General features: G+C 45.3%; 1 protein-coding gene and 1 long non-coding RNA gene across 2 annotated transcripts in view; one reads left to right on the forward strand and one right to left on the reverse strand.

Moving 5' to 3' along the window:
* Positions 1-23: 23 nt before the first annotated feature.
* pcbd1 (pterin-4 alpha-carbinolamine dehydratase/dimerization cofactor of hepatocyte nuclear factor 1 alpha) lies at positions 24-19,885 on the reverse strand. The gene is made up of 5 exons (XM_072491419.1): positions 19,709-19,885; positions 12,792-12,923; positions 12,612-12,692; positions 11,403-11,467; positions 24-301 (listed from the first exon to the last, which is right to left on the reverse strand). The coding sequence occupies exons 1-5, from the start codon at positions 19,709-19,711 to the stop codon at positions 271-273; spliced, it is 312 nt and encodes a 103-aa protein (XP_072347520.1). The 5' UTR covers positions 19,712-19,885; the 3' UTR covers positions 24-270.
* LOC140403497 (uncharacterized) overlaps positions 19,827-21,800 on the forward strand; it is a 39,442-nt gene continuing 37,468 nt past the window's right edge. Inside the window, exon 1 of the long non-coding RNA XR_011938340.1 lies at positions 19,827-19,935. This is a non-coding gene — a long non-coding RNA (uncharacterized lncRNA). The remainder of the gene's footprint in view (positions 19,936-21,800) is intronic.

The following is a 21,800-nucleotide window of genomic DNA, read 5'->3' on the forward strand; positions in this document are numbered from 1 at the left end:
GCTTCTGAATTCTCAGCACTAAATCTGATTTACATTTTATTTGCAAGGCACATTTTTCCCACACAGTATGTACATTCACATGGCAACATGTAGACTAGCAAGCTCCATTCAGCTCAATTTCAATATGACCATTCTAGTTTAATCTGCAGTAAATTTTAAAGCTACTGCTAGCCTTTGAAATGTTTTAAGTTCTGTTTTGAAATAAATTTCACTGATTACACTTTACACCAGTTAATTTGGTATCTGCGACCATGGGCACGTTCTTGGATTTCAATGGGAAACCATAGCTTCTTCAGTAAAGGTAGTGTTGGGAATTTGTACTGAGTATTGTATAAGTATAGGTAACTTGTCCTAGATATGATATAACCTAGATATGGTATAAAGAATCATAGGGTTTAGTGAAATAATAAAGTAGAGTTAGGTGAGCAATGAAATGAATGTGTGACCTATGTAACCTGATGTAATTTAGAATAACCCTGTGTGAAGTAACATAATTAAACATAGCATAGACAACCTAAGGTAATTAAGTATAGTTGATATAATCAAAGCAGAAGACCCAGAAAAGTAGCTTAGCAATTACCAATTAATAAAAGCAACTACTAATCACTTGGGAATATAGTGAATACTGCTTCGTGACTTACTTTAATAATAAACCATAATAAAACAGAATAAAGAAAGCAGATGTTTCCTATACATTCGGCCTAAATCAGCTAAACCACGATTGTTGCACAAGCAGAAAAGTAAAGATAAGAGCAGGAGTTATAACCACTATGGTTTAAAAGACAGAGAGAGGAAAAAGGAAGCGACCAATCGTGACTAAAACAGATAAAAGGCATCTAAAAATAATAGTGGCCAAAAGCGAGGTCCGGCTGTAGAGTAAGATAAGAGAGATGAGGACCTTGAGATATGGAACTAAAATGTATATAAAAAGCCTGTAAGCCTGAGGGCTCTTCGGATTGTTCCGGACATCCCGATTTTATTCTCTTGTACTAGCTGAATAAAATCCACTGCTTGGAAGATCGCTGTTCAGACTCTCTGATTTAATCGATAAACACGAATTGTCGTCTTGGGGAACCACGACAGAATTGGCGCAGCGAGCAGGGTTGGAGCGAGATCGCCCAGAAAAACATCTGGAAGGAGTGGCGGAGACGGAGGTCCGACCGGGGCTGGACATCCCAAAGCCGGCATTCTGACAGCAAGGTGAGCAAATTTATATTGCATGTAAATCCTTGTTGTCGGAAAAGGGATCTCGAGGCCCGGCGTACCCGGCTCTTTGCTGGTCCTGGATCTCCCCAAACCCAAAAGATATCCTGCAAAGGTGAAGCTAAATTGTGTAAAGTACTTTGAGAGACTGAGCCTGATCTGAAGAGTGGAGCATTGCATGCAAAAGCGCGCTGAGAATACTGTATTGTCTGTGAATGGGTAAAAAGTGAGACGGGAAAAAAGACCGAACGCTAAATTGATGCAATTAGGTTAAGTCAAGCGGTTTGGAGCGGGTTTTTCAGGTCACGACTTGCCCGGAAGAGAGTAAGTGTGGAAGAATCTGCCAGTCCAAACCTACCCAGGACCTCGGGAAACGGACGTCAACCGAGAGGGAGAGAGATCAGTGAGAGATCGCTCTCTGACCTAATACGGTAATTAAAAGCACATTACACTGACACGACCACCTAGTGGTGAGATTGATATAACAGGCTGAGAAGAAAAATCAGGGGATTAAAAAATTAACAAAAAACAGAAGCAACCCTGGAGTGGGAGAAGATTACACATGTAACTAATTTAGAAGAGATAAAAGATGAGTGGCCGTATGTGAACTGGGAAGAAATAACTGACAGGAATTGGATAGACGAGATAGAATTAGAAACTCTAGAGAAATTAATAAAGGAATCTGACCGGTACAGGGTTTCTGTACAAATAGACAAACAAGTGAGAACATACTACCCCATAGCCCGGGAGAGGAAGATAGTACCGGGACAGGGGACTACTGGGAAGTGGATATCGGAACCCCGGTTAGAGTTACAGATATTGACAAAGGAAACCCAAGAGAAAGGTAAACAGGGGACTAAACAAGGGAAAATAATACAGCAAGTAATCATCACTGTGATACCTAATTCTGACGAATTGAGTGATAAAGATTGTGACAATAACCCAAAAAGACGAATAATGGAACACAAGTTTAGAACACCAGTGGAGAAATTAGGGGAGAAGTTCCCAGCCCTTAGGGGAGATATAGAACACGTTTCTAAAAAGTGGGCCAAAAGGACAAGTAAGACCAATACACAGTGGCCGGAGGAAGGCACATGGGATGTAGAGAGGTGTGAGGACCAGAAAGGAATGATAAAGAATTATAAGATTAAGGATAAATCGAGCAAAAGAAGGGAGAAGCGAGAAAAGGAGTTAGAGATACTAGCGCTATTTGAACAAGAGGGGAAAGAGAAAAGAAGGGCATGGAGGGGAGACAGGAGGCAGATGCCAGTACAATTTCGGGAAAAAGCAGAGTTGGAAGATCCAAACGAAGCCCCGCCCCCATATTTAGGGGAACAGAGCTCCAAGGGACTGTACCCAGTTATATCAGGTACAATGAACTTTGAGGGAGAATATAACATGGAACCAATGACAAAGGATGAATGGAAAGAAAGGGAGAGAGAAAAGAAACAAGATATAGAAGAAGCGGCAAGGAAAGTAGAAGAGGATTTGGATGAGCTGAGTCAAAAAAGAAAGGAATTGACAGAAGAAGTAAATATGGTAGAACTTTTGGAATGGGCAAAGAAGTCAATGAAAGAGGATAAGGAAAGAGAAAGGAAAGGAAAGAATGTTAGAGATGGAGGCAAGTGGAGGACAGAAGAAGATCTCTCCAAGTATGGGAGTGAGGCGGCACAGGAAAAAATAGAAGGAAAAAGAGTAGGATGGAACAGAGAGGAAAAAGAAGAGATAGGCTGGGAAGCACCCGAAGGGACAAATAGACAAAGATTGGAAAAACCATGGACATGGAAACACCCAGAGAGGTACCCGGAGAAAAGTAGAACAAAGGGAAAGATGGAAGAAGAGACAGAAGCAAGTAGTGAAGATGAAGGAGGACAATCAGTGTTAGGGGGACGAAGAAAGTCAATGCGGAAAAAACACAAACCTGTGAAGTTTCCAGCTGAGGATAGGAGAGAAAAGAGCGTGTTCCCGGTGATTCTGAAGGGTGGCAGACTGCAGTATATCCCTTGGTCAGGACAGGATCTGCCTAGTTTAATTAATGAATTACCTAATATTTTGGATGGAGCTGGAAGGTGGATTGGACAGTTGGAGGCGGGAATGATGGGGAAAAGGATGGCACTGGGTGACATCAAAGCTCTCTTGACAAAGGTGCTAGGAATGGACCAAATGGCAGAGATAATGAGACGTGCAGGTATCCCGATGGCAGCTTATGACCCAGACGTAGATGGGACACCCATGGACCCGTATCGCCAAGACATATGGCAGGCATTGCGGGATACATACCCCAACCGAATGGATGTAAAAACCCTAAAGGGGGAGCCATTGGGTGAGGAGGAGAATGCGGCTGTGTATGTGGAAAAACAATTAAGAAGATGGAGAAGGGACACGGAAAGGGACATTCTAATAGACCCACTGACCAATGCCATGTTTCGGGCTACAGTGCTGGAGGGCTTGCCAGCCCCAGCTAAAACAAGACTGGAGGAGGTAGTGGGCTTGGATTCAAAAAGTTACCGAGAGTTTGTTGATTATGTGGCCCATGCAGTGGAGAGATATCGCAAAGATGAAAAGAATGCAGATAAACAGTTGAAGGAGATACAACGTAAACTCCTTCAGGCACAGTTGGAGGAGATCAAAAACAAGGATAAGATAAAGGCAAAAGAGGATCTCGTACCCAGAAAGATAGCACCGGTGGTGGTGGAACAGAAATTGGAGGAACAACCAGCACCAATAATATTAGGGGGGAGCGGAGATGGAGGCCAACCCATCGTAACCTATAACATTTCTGCCTTCCCGCTGTCCATGAACCCAGAAGCTTGTGGCCTAAATTATCAAAACCCATACGCCCTGCAAAGTCAAAATGACTGGAATAGAAATGGGAGAGGACAGGGAGGTGGTAGGCCACCCTATCAGAATCAAAGAGGACAGGGACAGGTTAGTAATCAGGCTCCAAGACAGGGACCATTGCCTGGCCCTCCAGGTGTGTGTTGGGGTTGCGGGGAAGCAGGGCACATAAAAAGGAATTGTCCGCGAAATTCCTACAGGCAGGGAGAGAACCAGCGGCAGACAAGCCAGCAAATGATCCAAGTATCACCAAACAGCATCCCGACGTTTCAAGGGCCGGTAAATCATCAAATTTCCCCATAGGGAGGCCCAGAGAACCCCAAAATGGTAGGACAGTACGTACAAATAACAGAAACCGCAGAGCAAGAACCTATAGTTAACGTTAGAGTAGGAGGGATCGAGGTCCCCATGATGATAGACACCGGCGCCACATGTACGTGCATACAAACGAAATATGCGGATCACTTACCATTGTCAAACCAGTTTATAAAAACTGTGGGGTTCTCGGGAAAAGTAACATTAGCTCGAATGACGACGCCGGTGCCTGTTACCATTGGAAACAAGACTACCCATGTACCTGTTTTAATATATGATAAAACTCCTTTAAATCTATTGGGAAGGGATGCAATCCTAGGTTTGGGACTAAAATTAGAATGTACAGAACAGGGAATTGATTTGATGGGAATATATCCACTTGAGATACCAGGAGATGAAAGGGTTAATGTATATTGGTTGGGAGATATAGAAGAACAAGTTAAAAGAGAAATATGGGAAATTTGGGGAAAACTTATAGATGCCAGGATACCACAAGCCAAATGGCCAAGAACAGAATTACACAGTACAATGATATTTGATGAGAAGCAGGAACCTGAGATTCAGGAGAAATGGGAAAGAGAGGCGGGACAAGAACAGGAAATAGAGACAGGAAGTATTTTAATTGGACTAGAGGGAGCAGCCCTCACAATCGTTAGGAATAAATGGGTTGATAAATGGTTTTCTGTACCTAGATCAGAGCCACATGTCACATTGAAAGTGAATCCGCAATATAGATCAAAAGACCTAGGGCCAATGGTGTTGAAAGCACAAGACTTAGAATTTGTTCAGACAGACAATGAAAATATTTGGACGTCCAGTGACGGACAAGTGACGAAGATAGTTTTGGATGTTAAGTTGCTTGGGAAACCAAAGCAAGTAACAATAGGAGTGCAAAGTGAGAGACAGGAACTGGAATGGAGAGAGAGTTTAGAGAAGGATTTGAACTCCCTCCCACAGGAGTTGTGGTCCAGACAGGACACGGATGTGGGAAGGGTCAAAACTGCTAATCCAGTTGAAGTTAGATTAAAGACAGGACGTCAGGGGCCTTATAGGCCCCAATATCCAATCAAGACAGAAGCAATTGAGGGAATTAGAGGAACAATTAAGGGATTGATAGAAGCAGGGGTATTAAAAGAGACCCGGAGCAGGTGTAATACACCGCTGCTACCGGTGAAGAAAGCGGACGGAGAAAAATGGAGATTGGTGCATGACCTCAGAGCAATTAATGAGGTAGTGGAAGATATGCCGGTAGAAGTTCCAAACCCTTACACCTTGTTGACAAATATACCACCTGAAAGTAAATGGTTTACTGTGATAGACCTATGTTCGGCATTTTTTAGTGTACCATTAGCTCCAGAAAGTCAGTATCTCTTTGCATTTACGTTCGAAGGGAAACAATACACATACAACAGGATGCCCCAAGGATTTAAACACTCTCCACATGTATTCAATCAGGTGTTGAAAGAAGATTTAACAGGAGTGCAGTTGGAAGGAACACTGATACAATATGTGGATGATTTGTTGTTATGCACAGAAACACAAGAACAATGCAGGAAGGATAGTTTAAAACTGTTAGAAAGACTAGCAGAAGGGGGCCACAAGGTGTCCAGGAAAAAGCTGCAGATGTGCCAGGAGAAAGTAGAATACCTGGGAAGAGAAATATCAGCAGGACAGAAAGGGATAGCTTCTCAACAGATCGAAGCTGTATTAAAGATTCCGAAACCGCAGACAGTGGGCCAAATGATGACATTTTTGGGAATGACAGGATTCAGTTCAGAATGGGTGGAAAATTATGCAGAAAAGACACATGCACTACGAAAGGTGATGAAGGAGGCAGGTTGCGAAGAATTGAGAGCCAAGCTGAAATGGGATAACGATGCTTCAGACGCATTTGAGAAAATAAAGACAGAAATGGCACAAGCTCCAGCATTGGCTTTACCAACATATGACAAACCCTTTGACTTATTTGTGAGTAACAGGGAAGCCGGATTTGCTACAGCAGTGCTAACACAGGAAAATTGCAAGGGTAGACGAAGGCAGGCTGTAGCATATTACAGCACCAGGCTAGACGACGTAGCAATGGGATATCCTCCGTGCTACCAAGGCCTGGCAGCAGCTTGGTGGGCGTATGAAAAAGCATCTACAGTTACAATGGGATATCCGATAAACATACATGTGTACCATAAGGTGGCTGAATTGATTGAAAAAGGGAAGTTTGTTTTAACACCGGCTAGAATTCATCATTTTCAAATGTTGACCACTTTCCCGGACATTACGATAGTGAAGTGTAATAGGGCCAACCCAGCTGACTATATGCCACTACCACATGAGGGAGAGGAGCATGAGTGCGTAAGAGAGACCAGGGCATTTATGAAATTAAGGCAGGACTTGAAGGCAGAAAGCTTAAGCACCGAAGAGAAGAGGACGTTGTATGTGGATGGTTCATGTTGTAGGGATCATAAGGGAAATCATGCTGGCTATGCAGTAGTTGAACAAAAAGGGGAATCGTTTGAGGTAATAGAGGCGAAAGAATGTGAACAGCCATGTTCAGCCCAGTTAGCGGAGCTTGAAGCATTGACCAGAGCATGTGAGTTGACAAACGGAGAAGCAGTGGAAATTTATACTGATTCGGCCTATGCCCATGGGGTCTGCCACCTGTTTGGGGCAATATGGAAGCAAAGGGGATTCATGAAAAGTGGAGGAGGACCAATACACCACGAGGGTCAAATTAGAGCTTTAATAAAGGCCATGATGGGCCCCAAAGAATTAGCCATAATTAAGTGTCAGGCGCACAAAAAGGGGACGGATAGCATCACACAGGGTAACATCAAAGCAGACCAGGCAGCTAAGGAAGCATCAGGATACATTGAGGCTACAATAGCCCCAGTAGAGATAGCCAGGCCACACCCAGGGCCAGGTGTGGGGAATATTGAACCTCAAATCACTTTAGAAGATGTGGCACAATTACAGGAGGAAGCCCCTGTAGCTGAAAAGACAATGTGGAAAGATAGAGGAGCGATACAAGGACAACATGATCAAGTGTGGAGAAATGGGGAGGGATTGGTCATAGCACCCACAACATTACTGACCGTACTAATCAGCGAAGCACATGGAGTGGACCACTGTGCTAGAGGAGAGGTGGCTAGGAAGATCAAGAAAGAAGGATTCTGGTCACCATACCTGCAAAACTCAATTGATTACATATTGAGTCAGTGTGAGGTGTGTGCTCAGAATAATATCAGAAAGGGCATTACTGCCCCAATAGGACATATACCCATTCCCGAGGGACCATTTCAACATTTATGCATGGACTATGTAGATATGGGAAAGGTGGTGAGGGGGAAAAGATACATGCTAGTGATTATTGATCGATTCAGCAGATGGATAGAAGCAATACCATCCAAGGATCAAGGATCTGGAACTGTCATTAACTTCCTGTCAAAAGAACTTATCCCGAGATTTGGCATACCCATGCAATTAAGTTCCGATAATGGGTCTGCTTTTATAGGGAGGGCACTAAGGGAAACGCTCTCAGCACTCCGAATAAAGCAGAGGTTTGGATGTGTGTATCATCCTCAATCCCAAGGGATGGTGGAGAGAGCAAACGGGACCCTTAAGGCTAAAATCAGCAAAATTTGCAGTGACACAGGAAAAAATTGGATGGATGCTCTGCCATTAGCTTTAATGCAATACAGGTGTCAGGAGAACAGAATCACACATCTGAGCCCACATGAGATGATGACAGGAAGAGTAATGCCGGTACCAAAGATCAGGGGAGCAGGTGGCCCTGCGCTGGAATGTTTAGATCAGGACGCAAGAGAGTATGTGCGACAATTAACTATTATACATAGAACTATATTTGAACAGGAAAAAGCCAAAGAGGAAGAGAGCCCTGCAGCAGAACACCAGATCAGACCTGGAGACCGAGTATACATCAGGAAGTTCCGGAGACGTTGGAACGAGCCGAGAAGGGAAGGACCATTTGAAGTCACTAAAGTGTCTCCCACGGCGTTGCAAGTTGAAGGCAGCACACTGTGGTATCACTTGAACCATTGTACCAGAACGGTAACAGGGGTAGAAGAGAGAGGGGAGGTTGAGGACGGTGCCGGTGCGGATCAAAGTAGCAGTGAGGAGGACATAGAGCAAGACGAGGAGACTCGTGGGGAGGTAGAACAGAATCAAAGTAGACCGGAAGGAGTAGATGATGATGAAAGTAGTCCTGTGCATGGGCTGGCTGATGGTACAAATGCCCAGCCTGAGCCTGTTAGTCAAGGTGCCGAGGAAGGTGAGAACAGGGAGGGGCCCTCATTCCCTACCTGGGACTTGGAAACTATTTCCTTTGAGGACTTCCTTGAACCATGACAACGGGAAATGGGGTACAGAGACCATAAGGGTGCAGATTCAGGGAAGTGGAGCATTAAGACAAGCAAGACGTAAGCGATCAGCTAGCACAGATACTGTATGGGAGAAAGCACAAACAAACGCCTGGTGGAAATGGGCTGCGTATACTGGTAAGAAAAATAATGATGGGAAAGACTGTGTGATATGTGCGGCAGACAGACCACGCACCCAGGTAGCTGATATACCATGGGGGTCAGGAGACTGTTGGACCATGATATTAAAATGGAAAAAAGAAATGTGTCGTCCATATAACACAATCCCACGTATCTATGTACACAAGAATCGAACTTACAAGTATGACGCAATAGATTGTTCAGCTGATTCATGTGAGAACCTTTGTAAGGGGACAATGCCGAGATGTCAAGTCGAGTGTATCCTACGTGCTGGGGCAAAGCATGTCTCCTCCCATGTGGCCCGTCAGTGTCCCATATGGCCAAAATCGGCTATGGATGCTGTCCCAGAGGAATGGCAGGTAAAACCCAACTTACAAGTCCAAGATTGCTACTGGAGGGAACAAGACGCGGGAAGTGATTTGGGAAATTACACAGGGCAGTGTGAAAGGATTTGGGACGTTTCTGACATCCATGGTCTGCTCAATCCTGCTACTGCCAACCTAACAGGGGGAATGTCGCCCCCTCCCTATGTATTGGAACATCAATCAAATCAACTGGCCGATCTCTGGTGGCTTTGTGGCCCGGAAAAAGGGCTGCTGGCTACGTTACCACCAGATTGGCATGGCCTGTGTGCTCGAGTAATGCTGGCCCAGAGCACTGTGATACTACCGGTGGAAAGCGGTAGTACATCACATAGAGTTAAGAGAGCATATACCCTTGACCCTAATGTAAAACTAGATGCAATTGGCCAGCCCCGAGGCATCCCAAATGAGTTTAAAGCTAGGAATGAAATAGCCGCTGGGTTTGAATCCATCTTTTTCTGGATATCACCCAATAAGAATACCGAGTGGATCAATTACATTTATTATAATCAGCAGAGGTTTATTAATTATTCGAACGATGCCCTGGCGGCTTTGGGAGAGCAGTTGGATGCAACCAGTAAAATGGCATGGCAAAATCGACAGGCATTAGATTGGCTTCTAGCTGAAAAAGGAGGTGTGTGTGTTATGTTTGGAGATCAGTGTTGCACCTTTATCCCTAATAACACTAGTCCAGAGGGGTCATTTACAAAGGCCATGAATAAGTTAAAGAATCTTGCGACAGAAATGAAAGATAATGCTGGGTTTGGACAGGGGGTATGGAGTTGGCTGGATAGAATGTTCGGAAAATGGGGGGCATGGTTTGCCAAGGCCGGAGCTATAGCAGTCACAACAATAGTTATTTTGGGATTAATCTTCTGTTGCTTCCTACCCGTTCTGAGATCCTTCCTTTCCAAGATCGCGGCACGACAGATGGTAACTCGGGTGCTCAGCAGTTCACGCCCCGGACGAATAACAGAGGAATGGGGAGACTTTAAATCGCCCCCACGAAGTGAATTTACCATGACTTTGGTTGAAGTTGAATCTCGTCACTCTGTGAACTAACTGAGGTTCTGGACGATCGCCTGGTGACATGGATACGCACCTTGTTGAACAACGCGGCTGCCCAAAAGAACTTAGTCTGTAAACAGGAATCAGTCTTTTTTCCTTTCCTTGACAAATATGGGGAGGTTTTTGGCTGATGACTGTTAGGGGCAGGCAACCTGGGGGAGCAGCCTGAGAATCTGAATCTGTCTAACCGCTTTATGTTAAAAAGTATAACAGGGGCATTGGTCCCTGGCCAAAATTTTCAGCTCCTCCACATTGCCTGCAGAGAGCGATTATTTGAGCTTGGTAAATTGTGATGAGGCTAGGAGGTAGCCTCAAAGGGGGGACATGTTGGGAATTTGTACTGAGTATTGTATAAGTATAGGTAACTTGTCCTAGATATGATATAACCTAGATATGGTATAAAGAATCATAGGGTTTAGTGAAATAATAAAGTAGAGTTAGGTGAGCAATGAAATGAATGTGTGACCTATGTAACCTGATGTAATTTAGAATAACCCTGTGTGAAGTAACATAATTAAACATAGCATAGACAACCTAAGGTAATTAAGTATAGTTGATATAATCAAAGCAGAAGACCCAGAAAAGTAGCTTAGCAATTACCAATTAATAAAAGCAACTACTAATCACTTGGGAATATAGTGAATACTGCTTCGTGACTTACTTTAATAATAAACCATAATAAAACAGAATAAAGAAAGCAGATGTTTCCTATACATTCGGCCTAAATCAGCTAAACCACGATTGTTGCACAAGCAGAAAAGTAAAGATAAGAGCAGGAGTTATAACCACTATGGTTTAAAAGACAGAGAGAGGAAAAAGGAAGCGACCAATCGTGACTAAAACAGATAAAAGGCATCTAAAAATAATAGTGGCCAAAAGCGAGGTCCGGCTGTAGAGTAAGATAAGAGAGATGAGGACCTTGAGATATGGAACTAAAATGTATATAAAAAGCCTGTAAGCCTGAGGGCTCTTCGGATTGTTCCGGACATCCCGATTTTATTCTCTTGTACTAGCTGAATAAAATCCACTGCTTGGAAGATCGCTGTTCAGACTCTCTGATTTAATCGATAAACACGAATTGTCGTCTTGGGGAACCACGACAGTAGCCAGCTTAACATCACGCTCAGACAACCCTCCGCAGTCATGTGTACTCAGCGTAATATGGACCTGCGGAGATAAAACAATGCCGGTAAAATGGTTGCCCTTCCATTATCTTCCCCAGTTCTGTTTGAGGCTCTTGCCCCAATCCATGCCCTAGTCGAAGACTCTGCCAATTCCCTTTGGAGTTAGAAGCGAACGACGGATGTCAATGTTCGTCATGGTGTGAATCGGGCACCCGTCTTTAGACGTGCAAAATCGTCAAGATAGTCAATCGGAGGGATAAACAGCGACCAGATTCCCGAGGAGAACTCCCAAACTATTTTTTGAAATAGTATCTCTTAAGGCAGCACAGCGGTTAGCACTGCTGCCCCCGGCACTGAGGACCCGGGTTCGAATCCCAGCCCCGGGTCACTGTCCGTGTGGAGTTTGCACATTCTCCCCGTGTCTGCGTGGGTCTCACCCCCACAACCTAAAGATGTGGTTAGATGGATTGGCCACGCCAAATTGCTCAATTGGAAAAAAATAATTGGGTACTCTAAATTTATTTTTTAAAAGTGTCTTTTGCAGCCTGGCAATACCGATGGGACCTCTGATCAACGTCTGGTCTGAAATATAGAACCCCTGAATATAATAATCTTTTATTGTCACAAGTATTAAGTTACTGTGAAAAGTCCCTAGTTGCCACATTCCGGCACCTGTTCGGGTAAGCTGGTACGGGAATTGAAACTGCGCTGCTGGCCTTGTTCTGCATTACAAACCAACTGTCTGGCCCACTGAGTTAAACCATTCTAGTTCTAAATCTGACCGTGCAACACTCCGAGCACGGGCCTAAAGTCTGTGCCTAAGGCTTTGGAGTGGGGGTTGAATCTACAACGTGTGGACGCAAAGGCAACAGGGCTACCGACAGAGCCACGGCTGACACCTATACATTCTTTACATTTCCCAGCTTGAGAAGTGTTTGTGTTGATGCCAATGAAATTATTATTGTGCATTTCAACTGTATTGATGTGGCTGTGAATGGATCCGTTTTTACCGCCAGGTTAGCTACAGCCCCGATTCCAACCTCACCCACGGAGCAGCAGTCGCCATAGGAGCGTTCTGTATTTTCACAATGATGCTGATCACGTTCATGAAAGATTTTGACTCCGAAGCACTTTGGGATGTCCCAAGGTTATGAATGTTTTAATGTAAATGCAAGCTCTCACTTTACCTTATTGTAAACATTAAACCACTCTGGGTGATGATCCATTTTCTCGGCTTGCAGTGCCACTCTCGTCATGAAACCAAAAGCCTTTTGGAGAAAGAAAATGGAGGAAACTGCATATTTACTGCAAAAATTGTTCCCTCATGTTTTATTTTTTTTCAAATTGAGCAATGGAGAAATCCTGACCTGGTTAAAGTTCTTAAAGGCAAACTCTTTGTAAATTGCATCTCTTCCTTCCACTTCAGCCCAGCCGACTGCTCGCAGGCTGGGAAGCAGTTGCTCTCGTTGTTCAGCACTCAGTCTGTGTGCCTTTCCCGCCTAAGAAATCCGAAGAACATCCTTTAGATTCCAATATTATCTCCTGGGGCAAATGTTTAGCACCAAGGGAACTAGGAGTAGGCCATTTGGTTCCTCGAGCCTCCTTGGTCAGTCCTCTAGATCATGGCCGATCTTCTATCTGAATGCCATTTTCCCTACACTAACCCCATATCCCTCGCCTTTCAAATCTATCGATCCCGGTCTTGGACATGCTCAGTGATTGGGGCTCCCACAACCCTCGGAGGTGGAAAATTCCAAAGATTCGCCACCCGCCGAGTGAAGAAATTCCTCCTCATCTCAGTGCTAAATGACTATCCTCTCACTCTGTCTCTACCCAGCCGAGCCTTGGAAGAACTTGACAATGAGATCATCTTTTGTTCATCTAAATTCTCGAAAATACAGGCCTAGCCTCCTCAGAGGACGATCCCGCCATCCCAGGAATTAAGTCTGCTGAACCTTTGCTTCACTACCTTGAAGGCAAATATATCCTTCCTTAGAAAAGGAGATGAAGACTGCACAATACCCCAACTACACTCACACTGAGGGTCTACAGAATTGCAGAAATATATCTTTGCTCCTGTACTCAAATCCTCTCGCAGTAAAGACCAACATATTAGATCAGAACCCTGGAGGTCAGGTTTCAGCAGCTATGTACATGGGATCATCAAGGCCACAGTAAGCATCCAGAACTTTCCACATGTTATGGGCCGAGCCCTCCACATGGCCAAGCTGCCCGGGTGCCTTTATGAAGCTCAAAGTTAAGGTACCTACTGAGGTGAACAGCACCTCCTCCCTCAGTGCACCCAATTCCCAGGCTCACACTCTGCACCTCGCTGCGCTCCAGTGACCAGCTGCTGTGTATGAGCTAAGTTTTCTCAGCAAGACCATCTCTATACTGGTTGAGAATGTACAGAGGTGAATCAGCACTGTTGGCTAGTTCAAACTAGTTACCAAATTACCTGACTGCAACTGTCCTGTCGGCAATTTCTTTAAAAATCCTTACGGCTGAAAGAAGCCTCAACAGTTAATTGTAGTTACATTCTAAAGGCAAACTGGACTCGATTTCTAGAAAGATTAAAACCCTGAAAATTAACCCTGAACCCTCCCTCCACAAATTCCCAAAGCTCACACACTGTGACTAGCTGCACTTTGGCCAGCTGCTTTCTTTGTTTTTGCTCACCTTGTGCTTTACCCGTTCACCAACGGGTCACTGACACACCGCTGCCTGTTGGGTACAAATTAGCTGATGCATTTCCTTTATTGCAACAATGATCACACTTCAAGAATACATCACTGGCTGTGCCCATCCCAACATCATAAAAGACACCATAAATTATTTATCTTTTATTCATTCACGCTGTGCTTTTTGTGTCTAACTTTTCACTTAGAGAATTTCAAAATCAATGGATACATTGTCCTGCGTGGCTCATTAATCAAAGTACACCTTGAGTGTTACTCAACGCTTTTACTCTCCAGATATGAAAAGTAGCCAGTTAAGAGTTCTCTAAACAATCAGAGAAGTTACATTTGAAGTTGGGTGCTGGGACAAAGAGCATATCGATCACCACACAGCCTGACAAGATGATCACTTTTTGCTATATTGTAAACTGAGCATCACGTTAAGAAACTGAATGCAACTTTAATCTGTATCCTCTGAACACTCGCAACATGCAAATTACTGTCAATTTATTGTGGGCGGAATTCAACTTCAAATGGGCAGCCAATAAGGAACGCAATTGGTTTGGATAATAGCCAAGCCCAGAGGATCCAGGCGGGTTGCAAACTGTTGTTTGGCCACAGGCAATTTGCCAGAGCAAGTGACAATCCACCACTAAAACCGACAGCAACATCTGGAGCCTGCACATCGGCAGAATAACCCTGAAATCTACAATGTGCTGTCAGTGACTCCATGTTTCTTCAGAGGCTCCACTGTTGTGGTCTCAATCAATCTACAATAAATAGAAAATCAATTGAATTGACAAGAACTTCCACCGTAAAAACTCCTGAAAAAAAGTTATACCTTGTTAAGCGAGATTTAATTGCGTTTTAACAATGTTCTAACTTGATAATTGCTTCATAACAGCTTCACTAATCCTGAAAAGCTAGCTATACTTGCAGAATATCAAAGATTCAAATACTTTTTTTTATAGAACATACAATGCAGAAAGGGGCCATTCGGCCCATCGAGTCTGCACCGACCCACTTACTCACTTCCACCCTATCCCCATAACCCAATAACCCCTCCTAACCTTTTTGGTCACTAAGGGCAATTTATCATGGTCAATCCACCTAACCTGCACATCTTTGGACTTGATACTTTAAAAAAAAGAAACTTCAGTTAATTATAGTTATATTCTAAATGCACACTAGATTTTAAAAAGAGATTAAAACATTTTTAAAAAACCTTAAAATTCCTTTCCCACATTCCCAAGCTCTCACTGACCAGCTGTACTCCATAACCAGCTGCTTTATTTGTGCTTGATGTGAAGTATGGACATTTTGGGCTGCAAATATTACATATCTTAAGCCAATCACCATTTATTTAATCTATCTGAAAACTTGCAAGTGAAGGTTTCAGAAATTAAAATTTCCTGCTTTGCTGTCTGTGGGCATACTTAAATCTGACTGGCTGCATACCTGGTTTGCTCCCGTCACTGCGTCTGCAAATTCCCTTGTGATTTGGCACCAGATTTGAATATGTGTTGGGAAAGGGGAGATCCACTGCACACGAGAGCAGTAGATCTGGGTGGGCAGCTTCCTTGGAGGTCGGGGGTGACACAGTGGTTAGCACTGATGTCTCACAGCTCCAGGGTCCTGGGTTCAATTCCGGCCTCGGGTGACTGTGGAGTCTGCACATTCTCCCCGTGTCTGTGTGGGTCTCTGCCAGGTGCTCCAGTTTTCTCCCAGTCCAACGATGTGCAGGCTAGGTGGATTGGACATGGTCAATTGCTCTTAGTGTCCAAAAGGTTAGGTGAGGTTACTGGGATAGGGTGCAGGTGTGGGCCTAAGTAGGGTGCTCTTTCCAAGGGCATGCTGACTCAATGGGCCGAATGTCCTCCTGCACTGTAAATTCTGTGATTCTATGAACTGCTGCTGACCACTTTGGTTTTCCTAACACTTAAATTGGAGGAAATCGGGTGGCACGGTGGTTAGCACTGCTACCTCACAGCACCGAGGACCCGGCTTCGATCCCGGGTCACTGTCCGTGTGGAGTTTGCACATTCTCCCTGTGTCTGTGGGGCACCACAACCCAAAGCTGTGCAGGTTAGATGGATTGGCTATGCTAAATTGCCCCTTAATTGGAAAAAAATAATTGGGTACTCTAAATTTGTTTGAGGACATCTCTGTTCACCTAGAACTGGATGGCGAACGAGCAGTGGCAGGATTGAGAGGACAGTAAGAAGTCTTACAACACCAGTGTAAAGTCCACCAGGTTTGTTTCAAACACTAGCTTTCGGAGCACTGCTCCTCCCTCAGGTGAATGAAGAGGTATGTTCCAGAAACATATATATATAGACAAATTCAAAGATGCCAGACAATGCTTAGAATGCGAGCATTTGCAGGTAATTAAGTCTTTACAGATACAGAGATAGGAGTAACCCCAGGTTAAAGAGGTGTGAATTGTCTCAGGCCAGGACAGTTGGTAGGATTTCGCAAGCCCAGGCCAGATAGTGGGGGATGAATGTAATGCGACATGAACCCCAGGTCCCGGTTGAGGCCGCACTCGTGTGCGGAACTTGGCTATAAGTTTCTGCTCGGCGATTCTGCATTGTCGCGCGTCCTGAAGGCCGCCTTGGAGAACGCTTACCCGGAGATCAGAGGCTGAATCCCCTTGACTGCTGGAGTGTTCCCCGACTGGAAGGGAACATTCCTGCCTGGTGATTGTTGCGCGATGTCCGTTCATTCGTTGTTGCAGCGTCTGCATGGTCTCGCCAATGTACCGGGCTTCGGGACATCCTTTCCTGCAGCGTATGAGGCAGACAGCATTGGCTGAGTCGCACGAGTATGTACCGCGTACCTGGTGGGTGGTGTTCTCACGTGTAATGGTGGTATCCATGTCGATGATCTGGCACGTCTTGCAGAGATTGCCATGGCAGGGTTGTGTGATGTCATGGTCGCTGTTCTGAAGGCTGGGTAGTTTGCTGCAAACAATGGTTTGAGGTTGCGCGGTTGTTTGAAGGCAAGTAGTGGGGGTGTGGGGATGACCTTGGCAAGATGTTCGTCTTCATCGATGACGTGTTGAAGGCTGTGAAGATGTCGTAGTTTCTCCGCTCCGGGAAAGTACTGGACGACGAAGGGTATTCTGTCGGTTGTGTCCCGTGTTTGTCTTCTGAGGGGGTCGGTGCAGTTTTGTTTGCTGTGGAGCGTTGGAACTGTTGATCGATGATTTGAACGCCATATCCCGTTCGTACGAGGACATCTTTCAGCATCTATAGATGTCTGTTATGCTCCTCCTCGTCTGAGCAGATCCTGTGTATACGGAGGGCTTGCCCATAGGGGATGGCTTATTTAATGTGTTTAGGGTGGAAGCTGGAGCAGTGGAACCTCACGATGCTCCACTTCTCCAGCTTCCACCCTAAACACATTAAAGAAGCAATCCCCTATGGACAAGCTCAGACGAGGAGGAGCGTAACAGACACCTATAGACGCTGAAAGATGCCCTCGTACGAACGGGATATGGCGCTCGACTCATCGATCGACAGTTCCAACGCGCCACAGCAAAAAACTGCACTGACCCCCTCAGAAGGCAAACATGGGACACATCCGACAGAATACCCTTCGTCGTCCAGTACATTCCTGGAGCAGAGAAACTACGACATCTTCTTCGTAGCCTTCAACACGTCATCGATGAAGATGACATTCTTGCCAAGGTCATCCCCACCCCCCCACTACTTGCCTTCAAACAACCGCGCAACCTCAAACAAACCATTGTTTGCAGCAAACTACCCTGCCTTCAGAACAGTGACCATGACACCACACAACCCTGCCATGGCAATCTCTGCAAGACGTGCCAAATCATCGACATGGATACCACCATTACACGTGAGAACACCACCCACCAGGTACACGGTACATACTCGTGCGACTCGGCCAACGTTGTCTACCTCATACGCTGCAGGAAAGGATGTCCCGAAGCGTGGTACATTGGCGAGACCATGCAGACGCTGTGACAACGAATGAACGGACATCGCGCAACAATCACCAGGCAGGAATGTTCCCTTCCAGTCGGGGAACACTGCAGCATTCAAGGGCATTCAGCCTCTGATCTCCGGGTAAGCGTTCTCCAAGGCGGCCTTCAGGACGCGCGACAACGCAGAATCGCCGAGCAGAAACTTATAGCTAAGTTCCGCACATGAGTGCGGCCTCAACTGGGACCTGGGATTCATGTCGCATTACATTCATCCCCCACCATCTGGCCTGCAAAATCCTACCAACTGTCCTGGCTTGGTACAATTCACACCTCTTTAACCTGGGGTTACCCCTATCTCTGGATCGGTAAAGACTTAATTAACTGCAAATGCTCGCATTCCAAGCATTGTCTTGCATCTTTGAATGTGTCCATATATATGTTTCTGGAACATACCTCTTCATTCACCTGAGGAAGGAGCAGCGCTCCGAAAGCTAGTGACATCGAAACAAACCTGTTGGACTTTAACCTGGTGTTGTAAGACTTCTTACTGTGCTCACCCCAGTCCAACGCCGGCATCTCCACATCAGGATTGAGAGGGTGGCGGCCGGGTGGAGCTGGGCGCTGAGGGGCAGCATGTTGAAGAGTAAAGGTGCAAAACTGCACAAACCTTATTCGGTGAGGCAGAAAACCGAGTGCAAGCGACTGAGGTAAATCGCTCTGTTTGTGGGAGTTGCTGATGTAATTTAGAAAGTCCTAAGTTTTTGAAGGATGCTGGATGGAGCTTTCTTTTCCTCTGCTCAAAAGCACGATCAACATGTGGAAGGGATCTGTAAGGGATACGATCATGAGATTACATTTTGGAATGGTTGGATGAGGAATTTCATCAATCAGTCCACATCTTCTCTGACGTGCGTGGATCCAAACCTGGTCAAGGGTATCACATTATCTGACTCCAGCCGCTGAACAAGGAGGTTTAATTCAATTAGTTGCTTGCTAAAGTTGTTCGGGTTTGCTTCCTGTGCCACACAATCAGAGAGGGTTCTGCAGTGATGGGGTTGACAATGTGAATGTTTGCACCTCATTTAAAGTTTGACTCAAAAACAAATAAAAGGGCAGGTCCCAGTGTCCCTGATCATTGTCCCCACTCCCTGGAAGGACGCCCGATGCTGTCTGCAATGACCCAAGTACCATAGCAACCGCTGTGATAATCTCAGGGAAAATCAATTCGAAGCATCACAACCTCTGTTGAGACCAAGGACAGCCAGATAGTACAAACCGTGCATAGACAATGCTGTGGCAGATAATAAACAGATTTCCTGCTTGCACATTGTTCAATGCATAACCCAGTCGTGTAAAAACTGTCCAAACTCAAACGCTTCTGCAAATTTCAATGTGAAATCAATGGCTGCAAATGACATTAACGTCACAGGCGAGAATGGCTTTCCTAAAATCAGCATACCTGGGAAAAAATGTAACACATTTATTAATTTTTTAAAAACTTGCAAATTTTAGTGCCATTTTTATGCGGGATTTCCTCGGGCAGTTGCTTTGAATTCTTAGAAGATGTAAACACCACAGTGTTGCCTCCCATGCACCGCCCAAACAGCAAGAACAAAAACACCCTAAAGAAAAAGGCAGCTAATTAATAACTTACCATTTGGCAGTGATCCGTGTGGGGCTGAATTGGGAATTTAGAACGTTGGCCCGGGAGATTAGAACGTTGACCTGGGAATTTAGAACGTTGTCCCGGGAGTTTAGAACGCCGCCCGGATGGTGCAACCTGCGCGATCTGATAGCAGAACTCTCCTGCAGACAACAGTCACTAAACCCAGGACCTGTGCAAGGTGGCGGCAGGGAAGGCCAGTGACAAGGCTGCAACAGGTAATGCAGTTAAAAACAAAAATAAGCCAGAGGGACGGGGAATAACCCGTTTAAAGATTTAAGCCCTGGGGGGCGGTTGAATCATACCCAGCCTGTCATCGTCATCATTCCTGCATGCACCGACACAATCCTGCTGCTTTGCTTTAGTGGGTTGTAACGTGAAAAGCAGCATTGAAGGGCAGCTAAATGTTGGGTCCTTGCACAGCTGTGGAGGGGGCAGGTCTCAATCCAATTACTGCATCTTGTTGTCAACAAGGTTGCTGTTATGTATGTGGCATTCCGCCTTGCAATGGCTGCCCCCCGAATTGTCCCTTCCGGACAGTTGTACAGCAGTTGAGCAAGTTTTTTGTGTGTGTCTCGTTTGATCTTTTTTTATGCATTGGGTCTATATTGCCAGAACGCCAGGGCTGTGGAGCAAGGCCTTCAGCCTTGTGCCCGCCCTCCCCCAATTAACTTTTGAAAATGAATATTGTGAATGAGCCTGCATGCGAACTCTGCATTCATAATTACAGATTTATTTTACATGCAACGCAAAGGGAGAACATTACGACTCTGACTGTACATTCGCATTGACCTCGGTGTTACAGGAAATCCACATTGAAATGTGCAACATGGCTCATTCGATGCCATACTGTGTCCCAGCAACATTTACTAGCTGAGTTTATGAACCATTTTGGCCGACATTAAATCGCATTCTTTGATGTTATTTACCGGTTTGTAGTTTTGCATCAGCCAGACAAATTTGTAAAACTGTTGCGTAAACAGAATGGTGAATTTTTTTCTCCAGAATCCCTACTGTGCAGAAGGAGGCCATCAGCCCATGAAGTCTGTACTGACCCTCCGAAAGAGCAATTTACCCTGGCCCACTCACTCCCTCCCCCCTCCCCCCCCCCCCCCAACCCCGTAACCCCACCGAACCTGCACATCTTTGGACACTGAGGGGCAATTTATCATGGCCAGTCCACCTAACCTGCACATCTTTGGACTGTGGGAGGAAACCGGAGCACCCGGAGGAAACCCACGCAGACACGGGGAGAACGTGCAGACTCTGCACAGTCACCCGGGTCCCTGGCATTGTGAGGCAACAGTGCTAAACACTCAACAGTGCTAACCCCCCACTGTGCCACCATGGCATTTGGGGAATATTGCAATGTTAATTCATTAAAAGTGTCGAAAGATCACAATTGTTTACCTTTGACTTGCTGTGCTACCTTGTACACAAGGAGGACACCAACGGTTTCAGTGGGCTCTGTTCTCGATCACATCAGTCTCGACAATAAGCAAAATACTGCGGCTGTCGGAATCTGGAATAGAGGATGCTTGCAAAACGCAGCGGCTCCACCATCATCTGTTAGGAGGGAAAACAGAGTCAATGTTTCGAGTCCATGACCTTGGTCAGAACTGAAGGGAGGGAGAATGTGTTCGAGCTGTCGAGCCAATCTCTGCAGGTGCCAGAAATCTGGTTAAACCCCAAAAGGCTGGAAACACTCTAGAAATGATCACCGTTCACCAAATTCCTTCAGGCTCCACTCTGAGCACTGAAGCAATTTGGAGGTGTGCCGTGTTTGAGGGGTTGAATGAAAGGTTCACTTTGCCTCTATCCGGCTGGGTTACCCTCACTTCTCTGCATGTGATTTACGTATTGGAGGGAGGGTCTTGAGGCAAACTCCGCCTGCAGATAGATTGAGTGGCTTGGCACACATTGACCTACATACCTTTGCCACTCGAGGGCAGTGTTGCCTGTGGAATTGATTGTTATTGCTTTAGTCTTGAGTTGTCAGAAATTACATTTTAAACATGGTTAAAGTTTTTTTTGGGTCACTTAATGACTCATTTAGAGCAATGTCCCAACAATAAATAATTCC

The sequence above is a fragment of the Scyliorhinus torazame genome, chromosome 28, assembly GCF_047496885.1.
Source record: "Scyliorhinus torazame isolate Kashiwa2021f chromosome 28, sScyTor2.1, whole genome shotgun sequence".
Taxonomy (NCBI): domain Eukaryota; kingdom Metazoa; phylum Chordata; class Chondrichthyes; order Carcharhiniformes; family Scyliorhinidae; genus Scyliorhinus; species Scyliorhinus torazame.

Bases quoted from the DNA above. Each gene is read 5' to 3' on its own strand.
- pcbd1 (XM_072491419.1), bottom strand. The intron at 12,693-12,791 runs GTCAGGATTTCT...TTTCTCCAAAAG, and splicing joins CCTTTAAGAACTTTAACCAG to GCTTTTGGTTTCATGACGAG. The intron at 302-11,402 runs TGTCGTGGTTCC...TCCCAACACTAC, and splicing joins CGTGATGTTAAGCTGGCTAC to CTTTACTGAAGAAGCTATGG.